Source organism: Diabrotica virgifera, chromosome 2 (genome assembly GCF_917563875.1).
Source record: "Diabrotica virgifera virgifera chromosome 2, PGI_DIABVI_V3a".
In the NCBI taxonomy this organism is placed as follows: domain Eukaryota; kingdom Metazoa; phylum Arthropoda; class Insecta; order Coleoptera; family Chrysomelidae; genus Diabrotica; species Diabrotica virgifera.
In genome coordinates, this window is record NC_065444.1 from 171,948,282 (window position 1) to 171,962,445 (window position 14,164).

General features: G+C 32.9%; 1 protein-coding gene across 12 annotated transcripts in view; it reads right to left on the reverse strand.

The window, feature by feature from the left end:
* Window positions 1-14,164, reverse strand: part of LOC114331473 (transient receptor potential cation channel trpm) — a 1,429,758-nt gene that overhangs the window by 44,584 nt on the left and 1,371,010 nt on the right. For all 12 annotated transcript variants that reach the window (XM_050642920.1, XM_050642916.1, XM_050642919.1 and 9 more), the window contains 2 exons: window positions 13,885-14,121; window positions 1,843-2,043 (listed from right to left, as the gene is read on the reverse strand). In XM_050642920.1, coding sequence (XP_050498877.1) covers window positions 1,843-2,043; window positions 13,885-14,121 — 438 coding nt within the window. The remainder of the gene's footprint in view (window positions 1-1,842; window positions 2,044-13,884; window positions 14,122-14,164) is intronic.

Here is a 14,164-nt window from a genome sequence, read left to right on the forward strand (position 1 = left end):
AGTCTCTTTCACTATTTCCTATTAACACGACATCATCAGCAAACATTAAGCACCATGGAATGTTACCCTGTAGTTTCGCTGTTATCTGGTCCAAAACTAATGAGAATAAATACGGACTAAGCACCGAGCCTTGGCGCAATCCTACTTTTACATGAAATTTATCAGTCTCTCCCACACCTGTCCTAACACTAGTCGTTACTCCCTCATACATATCCCTCACAATCTTTACATATGCGCCAAAGACTCCTTTCTTATTGAGTGCCCACCACAGAATCTCTCGAGGAACTCTATCATATGCTTTCTCAAGATCAATGGATACCATATGAGCGTTTGTTTCTTTACTCCTGTATTTTTCCATCAACTGCCTTATAATGAAAATTGCGTCTGTTGTTGATCTGCCCTGCATAAAGCCAAATTGATTCTCGGATATGTCGGTCTCTTCACGTATCCGTCTATCAATTACTCTCCCCCATATTTTCATGGTGTGGCTAAGCAGTTTTATAGCCCTGTAGTTTGTACACTGCTGTATATCTCCCTTGTTTTTGTAGACAGGTACTAGTATATTGCTTCTCCATTCGTCTGGCATTTGTCCAACTTCCATAATTCTATTATAAACCTGCTTATACTTGCAGAGATACTTATATTGCCAGCTACTTATATTGAATATTAAACATTCAGCTTCCAGATTCTGAAGAGTGATTGCGTCTAGCCTTAATTTATACCGCTATTTTTTAATTGTTAAATATGCGTGTTTATCGATTTTTTTGCCGGTGCGGCGCGCTCTATTTCAAAAATCTCCTATTTTCCTCCAAAAAATATTTTTTCTGATTCTTTGGGATATTCTAAATAAAATAAGTTTCCAAACATTTTTCTCAAAAGTTAATAGTTTTAAAGTTATAAGCGATTTAAAATCCGAAAAATGCCAAAAAACGCATTTGCGGATTTTAAATCGCTTATAACTTTAAAACTGTTAACTTTTGAGAAAAATGTTTGGAAACTTATTTTATTTAGAATATCCCAAAGAATCTAGAAAAAATATTTTTTGGGGGAAAATAGGAGATTTTTGAAATAGAGCGCGCCGCACCGGCAAAAAAATCGGATAAACACGCATATTTAACAATTAAAAAATAGCGGTATAAATTAAGGCTAGACGCAATCACTCTTCAGGATCTTGAATCTGAATGTTAAACTTCAATTTAAGTATCTGGCAACCTCAAAAATACTAATTTAAATATGAGTTTTTAGGCCTCGAAAATGCGTATTTTCGCATTTTTCAGATATTAAATCGCCTATGACTCGAAAACTATCAATTTTTGAGAAAATTTACAAGATACCTTTCTTGTTTAGAATGACCCGCAAAACTTAAAAATATATGTTCCGAAGCAAAACAACGTGATCTTTTGTATTTGTTTAAACAAATTGTTTAAACAATTTCTGCCCAAAAATTCCGCCCGGCACCCTTTAGATTTGTTTAAAGGGAAATTTTTGAATATGAATCCATAAAGAATTTGAATAAGAAATTTTTCCAGACGTGAGCGGCCTCACCACATGAACTATGTATATTCTATTATAGCAAAATATAAAACTAAAAAAGTTGTAAATTATAATAGCTTATAGTAACACGTTATGCTTATTCCAAGATACGTTTACAGAATTCTTATAAAACGTGTACATAATAATATTTTATTTCAGTTAATATTCCTATTGACGTGTTAAATCAACTAAATCAACAACTCTAATAAAATTATTAAAAACCTAAAACTACTAAATACCGGTATATTAATTTAGTAGGAAAGTGGTATTACATATTCTTTATTACAATAAAAAAATATATTTTCTTACCAGTGCCGCTTTCAGATCCTCTTCTTATGGTGCCTGTCGAATCTCTTCTTTTTTGCGAGGCTCTTGCTTTTAAAACATCCAAATTAATACTTCCGATATCCTCAACGAGTACTTCATCATTCCGCTTGTCACTTTCTGACGACCCTTTTGATTCTGTGCTCTTAGTTCTTTGACGTAGAAAATTCAGTTGTTGTCTACTTCCTGCATATAACAAAATACCAATTATATTTATAATTATAATATACAGAGAGGGGCAAAATTATGGAATAAATTCATTTTCATTTTCAAATAAACATTTTTTTGGCGGCAGTATGTTGAGTATTGTATTTTGAGTTAAATAAATTGCATACATTCTTCTTTTTGCATCAATTAATTGAATTCAAAAGTTATTTTTTTGACCACCCTTTAAAAATAATTATGTTAATATTTATATTGCTGAATAGAGAATTGAACACCCTTTCAAATGAGCTACCACACGATTCCTATTCCCTCTTAAAAAAATCATCGATTACGTCATCACGCCCAAATGGATGACGTCACTAGTATGAAATATATATCAAAAAATTTAAATTTAAAAATAAAAATCGACCTGTTTCGCGATTTTTCTCGAAAATCGTCTATTTTAGAGAAAAATAATTTATTGCATAATTTCTTTCTGTATATATTATGATCTCATTACAAGTTTATGATCTCAGTTTTATGTATCATCTAAAATATTTGAGATAATTTGAGGAAATAATTTGCGGGAACTTTTAATTTTTAAATCGAAAAAAAGACAAATTTTGAATATTAAAAAAAACTATTACGTACATTTATGGTTATAATTTTTAAAGTGAAAACTTCTTTAGCGACGTTGTGCCCTTTTTGGATGGGGAAAAAGCATTAAATTCGCGGCCGTCATCGTTTCGCAGAAATAAATTCTGTACGTATATACACATATGTCCAAAAATGTGGAATATTGGAATATTTCACCTTTTTATTGATTTTTATATATAAACTTTTCTGAATAGTTAACATCATTATTAGCCCAGTAAATGAACGGGAAATACGGCGATACCTTGTAATTTTCAGGGGCAACTCCGAATTGCATGAAAATTTGGATTTAGGTTCTACTTACCCTCCACTTCAAAGTTGAAATTGTGCCGTTGGTTGCTTTTACTTGGGGGTGACAGTCACCCCTTCTCGTGGGTAAAAAAACATACATTCAAGATAAGACCGGAAATGGATAAATTGACTGATGTTAAGCAACTTTTGTTCTATAGAGTTTTTTATGTAAGTTAATACTTTTCAAGTTATTTGCAATTGAAAATGTTTATTTTTCGACAAAAAAACTACGTTTTCAGACGGTTTTTCGCAAATATATCAAATAGTAAATATTTGATCGAAAAAAATATTCTTAGCAAAAGTGTAGTTTATAAAAACCGAAAAAAATGACGTATCAGTAAAGTCTACCAATCGAGTAAAAACAAAGTTGTAGCTCATGAAAAATAAGTTCTTATTCGTCTAATTTCAAATTGAATATTTCAAGGTGAAATCACCGAAAAATTAAGCACTTGTCGGGAAAAACACATTCAAACTTTTTTAAAGTGTTTATAAAAAGCTTTATTTTAATTGTGTATAAAAGTTTCTAGCATTAAAAATAAGCGATTTACACTCAAAATAAAGTTGGCCCTCTTTTTTTTTGGTAAAAAAATCATGAAAATCTCCCCGTGATTAGCTCCACAAATGAAATTAATCGCTACTTCTTTACAATTTACTTACTTATCTATTTTTTATATGATCTGTCAGTCTCACCGGTTTAAAAGTGCTTATTTTTAAAAGGGTTATAGTTGAAAAAGCTTGAACGGGTTACTGATCACGAGTGTATGCAAATTTTGAACAGCCATATCTTAACCAATTTTTGTCTTACGGAAAAACAAAATGAAACTAGCATATTTATAATAGCAAAACCTACATTTTTTACTGTTTAAGATTTCTCTTATCACTAATACTTTTTAAGTTATTTTGAAAAAATGAAATTTTTCAAAAATTTTTAGAAATTTATTTTAACTATAAAACCAAATTTTTTTAAAAATAAGCACTTTAAACCAATCAAACTTACAGATCATATAAACAATACACACAGACAGTTAAAATAAATGGTAAAACGGTAACAATTTATTTTATTTACCGTGCTAAATAGAGGGAGGTTTTCACAATTTTTTTTACCAAAAAAGGGACCAACTTCTTTTTCAGTGTAACTCGTTTATTTTTGATACTAGAAACTTTTGTAAAAAACAAGTATTAAGCATTTTTTAGATACTTTAAAAATGTTAATAAGCTTTTCCCGAAAAGTGCTTAATTTTTCGGTGATTTCGCGTTGAATTATTCGATTTGGAATTAGACGAATAATAACGTATATTTCATGAGTTGCAACTTTGCTTTTTCTGAATTTATATACTTTACTGATACACCATTTTTTTCGTTCTTTTATAAGCTACACTTTCGCTGAGAACATTTTTTTCGATAAAATATTTACTTTTTGAGTTATTTGCGAAAAGCCGACTGAAAACGTAGTTTTTTTGTCGAAAAATCAACATTTTCAATCGCGAATAACTCGAAAAGTATTGACTTTCTTAAAAAACTTTATAGAACGAAAGTTACTTATAATCTGTTAATTTATACATTTTCGGGCTTATTTTAAATACGCGTTTTTCACCCCCGAGAAGGGGTGACTGTCAACTTAAGTGGAGGGAAAGTAGAACCTAAATCCAAATTTTCATGCAATTCGGAGTTGCCCATGAAAATTACACTTCAAAACGGTCATTTATTGGGCTATATGCTTCAATGCTCGTCAGTACTAAATAAATCTCAAAACAAAATAAACGATATGCAAAAAAATGATTTTAATCTCTTGGGGTGAAAAACTTACAATGTACAACTTATATTGTAGTCGGCAGCATGGCAAGCAGTTCAAACGTATTTAGTGAGCTTACAGCGAATACGAATCTAAAATGTTATAAGTGTAACAGAAAATGTGTGAATGGTATTAAATGTATTGGATGTATACATTTATGCATTTTAAATGTGCTAACGTTGACGAAAATCATCCAGTCAGTGATTTTAAATGTGACCAATGTGATATACCGGAAGCTGTATTCTTCGACGCAATGGAGGAGACTGCTGGCGGTAAGATTGATCCAAAAATTTTTATCTACATAATTAAACAAAAAGACTGCCTAATACATGAACTGAGAGATAAAATTATTATTTTAAATAAACAAATTGAATTAATGAAGAAAGTGGATTCCGATATTCAATCTTTTTCAAGTAAAGATAGGTTGGTCAACAAAAACACAAACACGAAAGAAGCTAATCACAATTTAATGAGTGTATCTACTAACAACAAACAAAAAGCCGGGAATTCCAAAACAATTAGAACTGATAATAATATCGTTTCCAAACGTGACCAACGATTCGACAATGTTGAAACGTACAGCAATGTTGCAAAGAGATCTAACTCATCAAGGGAAGGGGGGAAGAACTTAACAGTTTCTCATCAAAAATTAGCGCGAGCGGTGGAAGAAGCCGAGACAAAATGTGTGCTTGAATTCTATCAGAATTTAGGACAAAATCCGACAAATTCTGAAGATAATAATTTAAGATCTATTCCCGGTGTTCCAGGCAACAGCAATGTGGACAGCGATGGTTTCCGCAAAGTTATCAGGAAGCACAAAAGGAAATTTGGTACTGGAGACGGGGACGAAATGTTTTATGGCAAAGAAGAAAATAAAAACCGTAAAATATGGTTATACATATCCAATATTCCTGACTCTATAACTGCAGAAGACGTTAAGATATTTCTTCAGAAACATGCAAACTCCACTGATCCGCAAATAAAATCACTTCCCACACTTAGTAATAGAAAAGACAATAAATCGTTCATGATAGGAGTTGAACCAGAACTAAAAGAACAAATATAAGACGTTGCCTTTTGGCCAAAAAACGTTTCGTTTGAACGATTTAATTTTAGATTAGGTAAACGGTTTCTAGGGGATCAGATTGACAAAACATATGTGCAACAGGGACAACCCAATTCTTTTTTGGAAGTTTAAATCCACGAGAGACTCTTTCCAATAACAATCAAACGTTCTTAAAGATAGTGCAGCTTAATGCACAATGTCTTACAAACAAAATGATAAATTTGGAACTATTGGTATTGAAGGAATCACCTGATATTTTAAGTATAGCCGAACACTGGTGTTCAGAAGATAATATGCAATATATGGTTCTTGATGACTACGTAAACGCTTCATATTATTGTCGGACAACCTATATTCATGGTGGAAGCTGTATTTATGTGAAAAGTGGTCTTAAATATCAACCGGTAGATATATCTCGTTTTAGTGAAGAAATGATTTGTGAGTGTTGTGCCATAACTTTTGTGAGTTCAAATCGCAAAGTGTGTGTGATAAGCATTTATAGGCCTGCAGGAGGTAACGTTGATCAATTTTTTATTAAATTACAACATATTTTGGAATTTTGTAGCAATTCTTATCAAGACCTTTTCGTATGCGGAGATTTAAATGTTGATTATTTGTCAAATTCTGTGCAGAAACAAATCTTACATGATGTTATAGTTAGTTATAACTTGAAAATTACTTCTGTGGACCCTACGATGATTTTCACAAATAAATTAGGACATACATCATCCACTAAAATTGACTACATGTTAACAAATGTTAATATTGATTTTTGTAAATCTAATGTATACGAGGGTCATTTCAGCGATCATAAAATTTTTACACTTACAATTGAATCCAATAATGTAAATTTTCATAAAACAGAAAGAAGGATACATTGTTATCGCGATTTATCAGATCATTGCTTATTTCAGTTTCAAAATGCATTGTCTTTACTTAATTTTGATGAAGTGTATAGTCAAAATGACATTAATTTGGCCATGAACGAGTTTGTAGATATAATTTCTTTTAACATGAATGTTTATTGTCCTGTAAAAACACAGAGAAGTAGTACTAAAAACCGTAAAAATAAATGGGTAACCGCAGAAGTAAAGAAAGCCGGTCGTCATATAAAAAATGTATATTGGTTATCTAAAAAACTTCAAAATAATAATTCTCAAAAGGCATATAAAGAAGCCAAAAGAAATTATAATAAACTTATTAAAAATGCAAAAAAGCAATTTAATGAACAGCTTATCATACAATCAGATAACACATTTAAAACAACATGGAATTTGGTAAATAAAGCAACAGGTAGAAAACAAAAAAAATGTAATATAACTCTCAGCTCTGACGGTGGCGATATTACATCTTCTGAGGATATCGCTACTGTTTTTGCTGAATATTTTGCAACTGTAACTGAAAATAATCTTGAATCATATTTTGGCTTGTCTAGATCTACAAAATGTACTTGTTCTAAAATTTCGGACAAAACTTTTTTCTTTACACCCGTTACATATCAAGACGTTGAAGACGCAATTATAAATCTTAAAAACAAGTCCAGTACTGGTTTGGACAACATATCCACAAAAGTCGTAAAATCGGGAATATTTTCTCTATCTGCTCCTTTGAGCTACTTAATTAATTTATCGGTTGCTAATGGCAAATTTCCTGACGCACTTAAAAGCGCAAGAGTTATTCCTATACACAAAAAAAAATGATCCAGGATTGATTTCGAATTATAGACCGGTAGCAGTGCTGAGCGTTTTATCAAAAATTTTTGAAAAGGTTGTATATAATAAAATGGTTTGTTTTCTCGACAAATTCGATATTATATCCCCGCATCAACATGGGTTTAGGTCAAAGAAGTCAACGTTGACTGCTGCATGTCATTTTTTTAATTATATATATACAGATCTTGACAGGGGAAGGCATGTGGCAGGTCTCTTTTTTGATTTGTCCCGTGCCTTTGATTGTCTGGATTTTAACTTTATTAAAAATAAATTTTACAACCTAGGTTTCAGAGGAGATTTCTTGGACTGGATAGTAGACTATTTGAGCAATAGAAAAATGTTAGTTTCATATCAGAATTCTGCTTCGACAGTTTTCAATATTGATAAAGGAGTCCCTCAAGGATCTGTTTTAGGACCGCTTATATTTATTCTTTTTATGAATGATCTTCCTGATTACATTAAATCTCGAGTTATTACTATTTACGCAGATGATACTGCACTAGCGATCTCTGCGCCTAGTAAAGAGGAACTTATATTATTATCCAACGGTGTTTTTGGGTCATTTGTAGATTGGTCCAAAGCAAATGGATTAATAGTAAACGTTGATAAAGCTCAATTTTTATATTTTCATTCCCAAAATGTTCTTAGCAATGTATACTTATTATCATTTAAATTTGACAATATACTTATTTCGTCAGTTACAACAACAAAATTTTTAGGTTTAAATATAGATTGCCGTTTGAGATGGACTGAACAAGTCAATACAATAAATACAAAATTAAATAAATCGTTTTATGCTATTTCTAGAATAAAAGATACTATTCCGATATCAGCACTGATCAATATCTATTACGGCCTTGTTTACAGTCATATGAGTTACAACATACTACTATGGGGAAATTCTATTGACAGCCCTAAAATTTTTGTAACTCAGAAAAAAATTATTCGAAAAATATTCGGGCTAAAATTTCGGGAAACTTGTAAACCAACGTTTATAAAATACAAAATCATGTCATTCTATAGTCTGTACATTTACCACACTCTTCTGTTTGTCAAAGAAAATTTCAATCAATTTGAAACTAATGCTCATCGACATGATTACCATACAAGAAATTGTAATAAGCTCCGAATACCCCAGTTTTAAACATCAAGATTAGAAAATAGTTTTAAATTTATGGGAATGAAATTGTACAATAAACTTCCCGATGAAATGCAGGAGATTGCTAGTTTTAACAGTTACAAAAATAAAATCAAAAATTTATTATTAGCAAAATGCTACTATTCCGTCAAAGAATTCCTTGACGATAGCCTATAAACTATTTTACACTATTTTATTTTTTATGTATAAATTGTTTTGTGTATACAAAGTCTAAAATGTCTAAAAATGTTAGTCTAAATATGTTATTTTATAATATGTGTTAGGTGTTAGGTACCTATAAAAAAATTGTGTAGCTAAACAATGTTAGCTTGTAACAGTTATATTACTGTATATGACCTGTCCTATACATTTGTAAAAATGTCTTAAAAGGATGAATAAATATTTCTATTTCTTTCTATTTCTATTGTACTTCCTCCATTGGCCTGTATGCATGCCTGTAGGCGATTTGGCATGCTGCTGATTAATTGGGCGGGCTGGGCTTGCGAAATTATCTCCTATTATTCACAAGCGGCATCTTAAGTTCTCGAAGTGTAATAGGGGGATTGTTTCGCTTCTTGATGCGTGTTTTGAGAATGTCCCAAGCATGTTCAATTACGTTCATGTCGGGGAAATTCGAGGGCCACTGTAATGTAGATATTCCTTCTTCTTCCAGAAAATTTTGTACTGCTGCTGTTCGATGGGGAGGAGCGTTGTCCTGCATAAACAAAAATCCATCACCTACTGCCTCTCGGAATAGACGCACGACAGGATTTACAACTTCCTCGATGTACACAACACCAGTGACTCTTCTCTCCAGAACCAGAAGTGGCGTCCGTGTACCAGTCATAATACCACCCCAAAACATAATACTGCCACCTTCAAATGGGACGCGCGGTTGGGCTGTTACTAGTCGGGCTTGTTGTCCTAGGGCCCTCCAAAACAGTGTTCTTCGCGAATCAGAAACCAAGCCAATTTTTAATTCATCAGAGAACATCACGTTATTCCAGTTAGGACCACGACGCACCATTTCTCTAACCCACTGGAACCTTACTATTTTGTGTTGGTAGGTTAGTTTAGGAACATGTGAGGGTCTTCTACAATACAAATTTATCGCATTTAGACTGCTTTCAATCTAGTAGCACATAAAATAATATTAAAAACATTACTCTACATCCCACAATCCCACCAGATTGAAAACAATGGGAACCTGCTCTGGTTACACCTCCGAGGCTTCTAAAATTTGCAAGCCATAATGGATGCTGAGACTAAAGAAGATGAGGTAATTTTACAATTTATAATTCACGTCCCATCTGCTCAGCACGGTAAAGTTCCAACGAGAATGGTTCCTTTCGTACTCCAATCAGAGTAAACAAGTAAATCAAAAATTAATAACCATTTTCAATTTCGTTGCAACAAGAAACTACAGTCCAATATCTAGTTCAATAAGAGAGTGCAGCAAGCACCTCTGCCGGTTTCGAAACTTATTAGTCTCTCATTAAGAGGCACATATGCTGCTCTCTCTGATCCAACCAGGACAAACCCCGGCGTGCAGTCACGGATTGCAACGAACGAAATGGCAGCGAGAGCAGCATATGTGCCTCCTGATGAGAGACTAATAAGTTTCGAAACCGGTAGAGGTGCTTGCTGCACTCTCTGATTGGACTAGAATATATTGCGCCTGTAGTTTCGTCGTGCAACGAAATTGAAAATGGTTATTCATTTTTGATTTACATGTTTACTCTGATTGGAGTACGAAGGGACCCATTCTCGTTGAAACTTTACCGTGCTGAGCATATGGGACGTGAGTTATAAATTGTAAAATTCCCTCATCTTTTTTAGTCTCAGCATCCGTTATGGATTGCAAATTTTAGAAGCCTCGGAGGTGTAACCAGAGAAGGTTCCCATTGTTTTCAATCTGGTGGGATGTAGAGTAATGTTTTTAATATTATTTTATGTGCTATTAGATTGAAAACTTAGTCTTTTGCTAGCAGTTGCCGCTAGGGCATCCCTGCCATTTCTTTCGTTGCAATACGTGACTGCACGCCGGGGTTTGTCCTGGGCAGCATATGTGCCTCCTGATGAGAGACTAATAAGTTTCAAAACCGGTAAAGGTGCTTGCTGCACTCTTTGATTGGACTAGAATATATTGCGGCTGTAGTTTCGTGTTGCAATGAAATTGAAAATGGTTATTTATTTTTGATTATCGCATTTAGTTTGCGTGTTATTGTTTCCTTGAAGTATTCAGTCCTTGAAGCCTAGCAATTTATCTGGATATACCACTTGTAGATTCCAGAAAATTTCTTCAGGCTGTCAATGTTATCTGCCGGTCTTGTGCTGCTGTTATACAACGACTTCTACCACTTCTGGGGCGATCCTTCACGTTATTTGTATTTTCAATTTTTTTTTTAATTTTCGATACAGCACTCTGAATAACATCAACAATATTCGCGATATCACTTTGAGTACAGCCCTGTTGTAACAAAGCAATAATTACTCTAGACCTGCCAAATTGAAATAATGTGTAAATACGCTAATCAGTTGAATGTGACCAAAAGGGTACTAAAACCATTTAAATGTTTTATCATTTTCATTTAAAAACGCTCCAGAATGAATATCAACAACAGTTTTGAAACCACCATAGGCGTAGATATGTATGTAGCGTAGATATATTTGTATGTATTCCAAAATTTTGGACATGTGTGTATATATTATGTGTATGTATATATAAATAATATAGAGCGTACGCCACGCGTATATAATACAGGTATAGCACTTCTTTTTGGATGGGAAAAAAGCATTGAACTCGCGAACATCATCGCTAAGGTGAGATATTAGTAATTTAGATACTATAGGTTGAATTGCGTATAAGTTCGACAAAAGTTATAATGGTTTGAGGAGGGATAGAGTGTGTAACTGAAGGCGAATACAAAGCACGCGCCTGAGGTACACTTTCAATCATACTTTCATAATCTACACTTCATGATAGCCAGCGTCGCTAAAGAAGTTTTCACTTCTGTCGGCACTTTCGCGAGTGCCAGTTTTGTTTTTTATATGTACATTGTTAAAGTTTCGATGTATACAAAAAAATTGTTTAGCACTTTTAGTTGTTTTTCACTACTGTACATGCATCTTCCAAAATATGCATTTTAATTTAGGAAAGACTTTTCTGCCTTCCTGTAACAATTTTTTTTAATTCTAACGGTATTCAATTCGTGAAACTTCAATTTCACACTAATAAATAAATCTTTAACAAGTAATTTTTTTAGTTTTATGATCTTTTATTCACGCCCAAAACCGCTGTTTGGGTATGAATTTACCCCATGTACAAAAAAAGTGAGGTTTTAACTTTTTCTAGGTTTATTTAGTAGTCATATACAGGGTGCCCAGAAACTCTACCGACAAACGAAGACAGGAGATTCCTCATATAATTTGAAGACATTTTAACCCAATTTATTTAGTCCGAAAATGCTTCCCAAGGGAGCTAGAGCTCTTTGAAGATGGCGTCTTGTAATTAGTTTTTTTTTAAAATACCTCCAGAACGCTTCTATTTAGAAAAACAAAAATTGGTACACATATTTATCTTCCAGAGATAAATCGACTAATCGATTTCATCCATTGTGAATTTCTAGTAGGCCTACCGGTCATAGGCGTCCGTTTTGGATAGGGTAACGGTTTTTTGTCTTTAGCTTTTAAGCATTTTTGATACTGGATTATTATATTGTGAGATATTCTAGTACTAAAAGGAACTCTTGATTTAAGTCGGTAGAACACACCGTTTTCTAAAACAATCGATTTGAAAATTTTTCGTTTTTTGAATTTGAAAAAAAATTGAAAACATTTTTCAAAAAAGACGGTGTATTTTACCAACTTATAGCAAGAGTAACTTTTAGTACTAGAATACCTCACAATTAAATGATCTAAAGTCAAAAATTCTTAAAAATTAAAGACAAAAAAGTTACGCCATTAAATAACCCTTGACCTACCCAAAACGGACGCATAGGACCGGTACTAGAAATTCGCAATTAATGAAATCGATTCGTCTTTGGTATATAAATAAACATATCAGTTTTCTTTTTCTAAATGGTGTTTTTTTGAAATTTTTTTTGGAAATTCAAAAAACGACAAATTTTCAAATCAATTTTTCTAGAAAACGGTGTGTTCTATCGACTTAAAGTAAAAGCACCTTTTAGTACTAGCATACCTCCTAATTTAATAATCCAGTGTCAAAAAGGCTTAAAAGTTAAAGACATAAAAGTTATGCCATAAAATAACCGTTGCCCTACCCAAAACGGACGCCTATGACCGGTACTAGAAATTCACAATAAATGTAATCGATTTATCTCTACAAGATAAATATGCGCACCAATTTTCATTTTTCTAAATAAACGCGTTCTGGAGTTATTTAAGAAAAACTAATTACAAGACGCCATCTTCAAAGAGCTTTAGCTCCCTTAGGAAGCATTTTAGGACTAGAAGAATTGGGTTAAAATGTCTTAAATTTATCTGAGGAATCTCCTGTCTTCGTTTCTCGGTAGAGTTTCTGGACACCCTGTATACATAAAGTATAAAAAAGTGTTGATTTAATATTGGGTGCCCTCACCGTCCAGTAAAAGCTGTAAATGGTAGGTAAAAGCTTCGTTTTTCCTAATGCTACCCTCTTTTGATGTCTCGCTGTTGGTCTATTCTATTGGCTTAAAAAATACGGGCTTCGTCGATATTTTCCGACCAATCCGTTGTTATTTGTCCAATTTTTACTCCCATAAGGTGCATAAAAAGCATCACTAGATTTTAATTTTTTTACCGAGGAACTGGGTAATTCAGAAATGTTTTCTGCAGTAAACTGATTACCTTTAAATTGTCTTAATACGATATTATGCTTATTTGAATGCGTCCCCTTACTTGGACTGCCTTTTTAAATTACCACCAGATCCAGGCATTTTGCCGATATTCAAAAAAAGAATTTTCGGTAAATTTCAATGATATAAAACACGTGTTTGCTTTATAGATTTTAGAAACAAGTGTGAAATTGCAGCTGCACAGGTCAGGCGTCGCCCGCATTGTTGTACACAAACGAGTTTTAGCTCAGGTAGGTACCGTTATAAATACAGCTATAACTTCGTTTCCGTTTCAAATTTCTTAATAAAACTTTAGAGCAGTACTTCTATAATACTAAGTAGTAAAAATTGATTTTTTTTTAATTTAGAAAGTGAAATGAAAGTTGTATATTTACCCGCCATGGAAATATTATCTAATTGCTCAGTCTCGTCGTCTTCATCTGCATACCTATATTCGATATGTTGACCATTATCGAATATATACGCATCAGGTCTAACTTCTGTTAAAGATCTCACTATAGTCTTTTTTCGGTTGGGAGGAATGATATTCGGAAGTAACTGTCCAATGATTGTATTGTCCTCAGAAAGTTCACTCTGTTCACTTATTGTCCTTTGTCGCATTGCTTGTTGCGCTAAACAAATTTTAATATGTGAGACATAAACATTCAGTATACA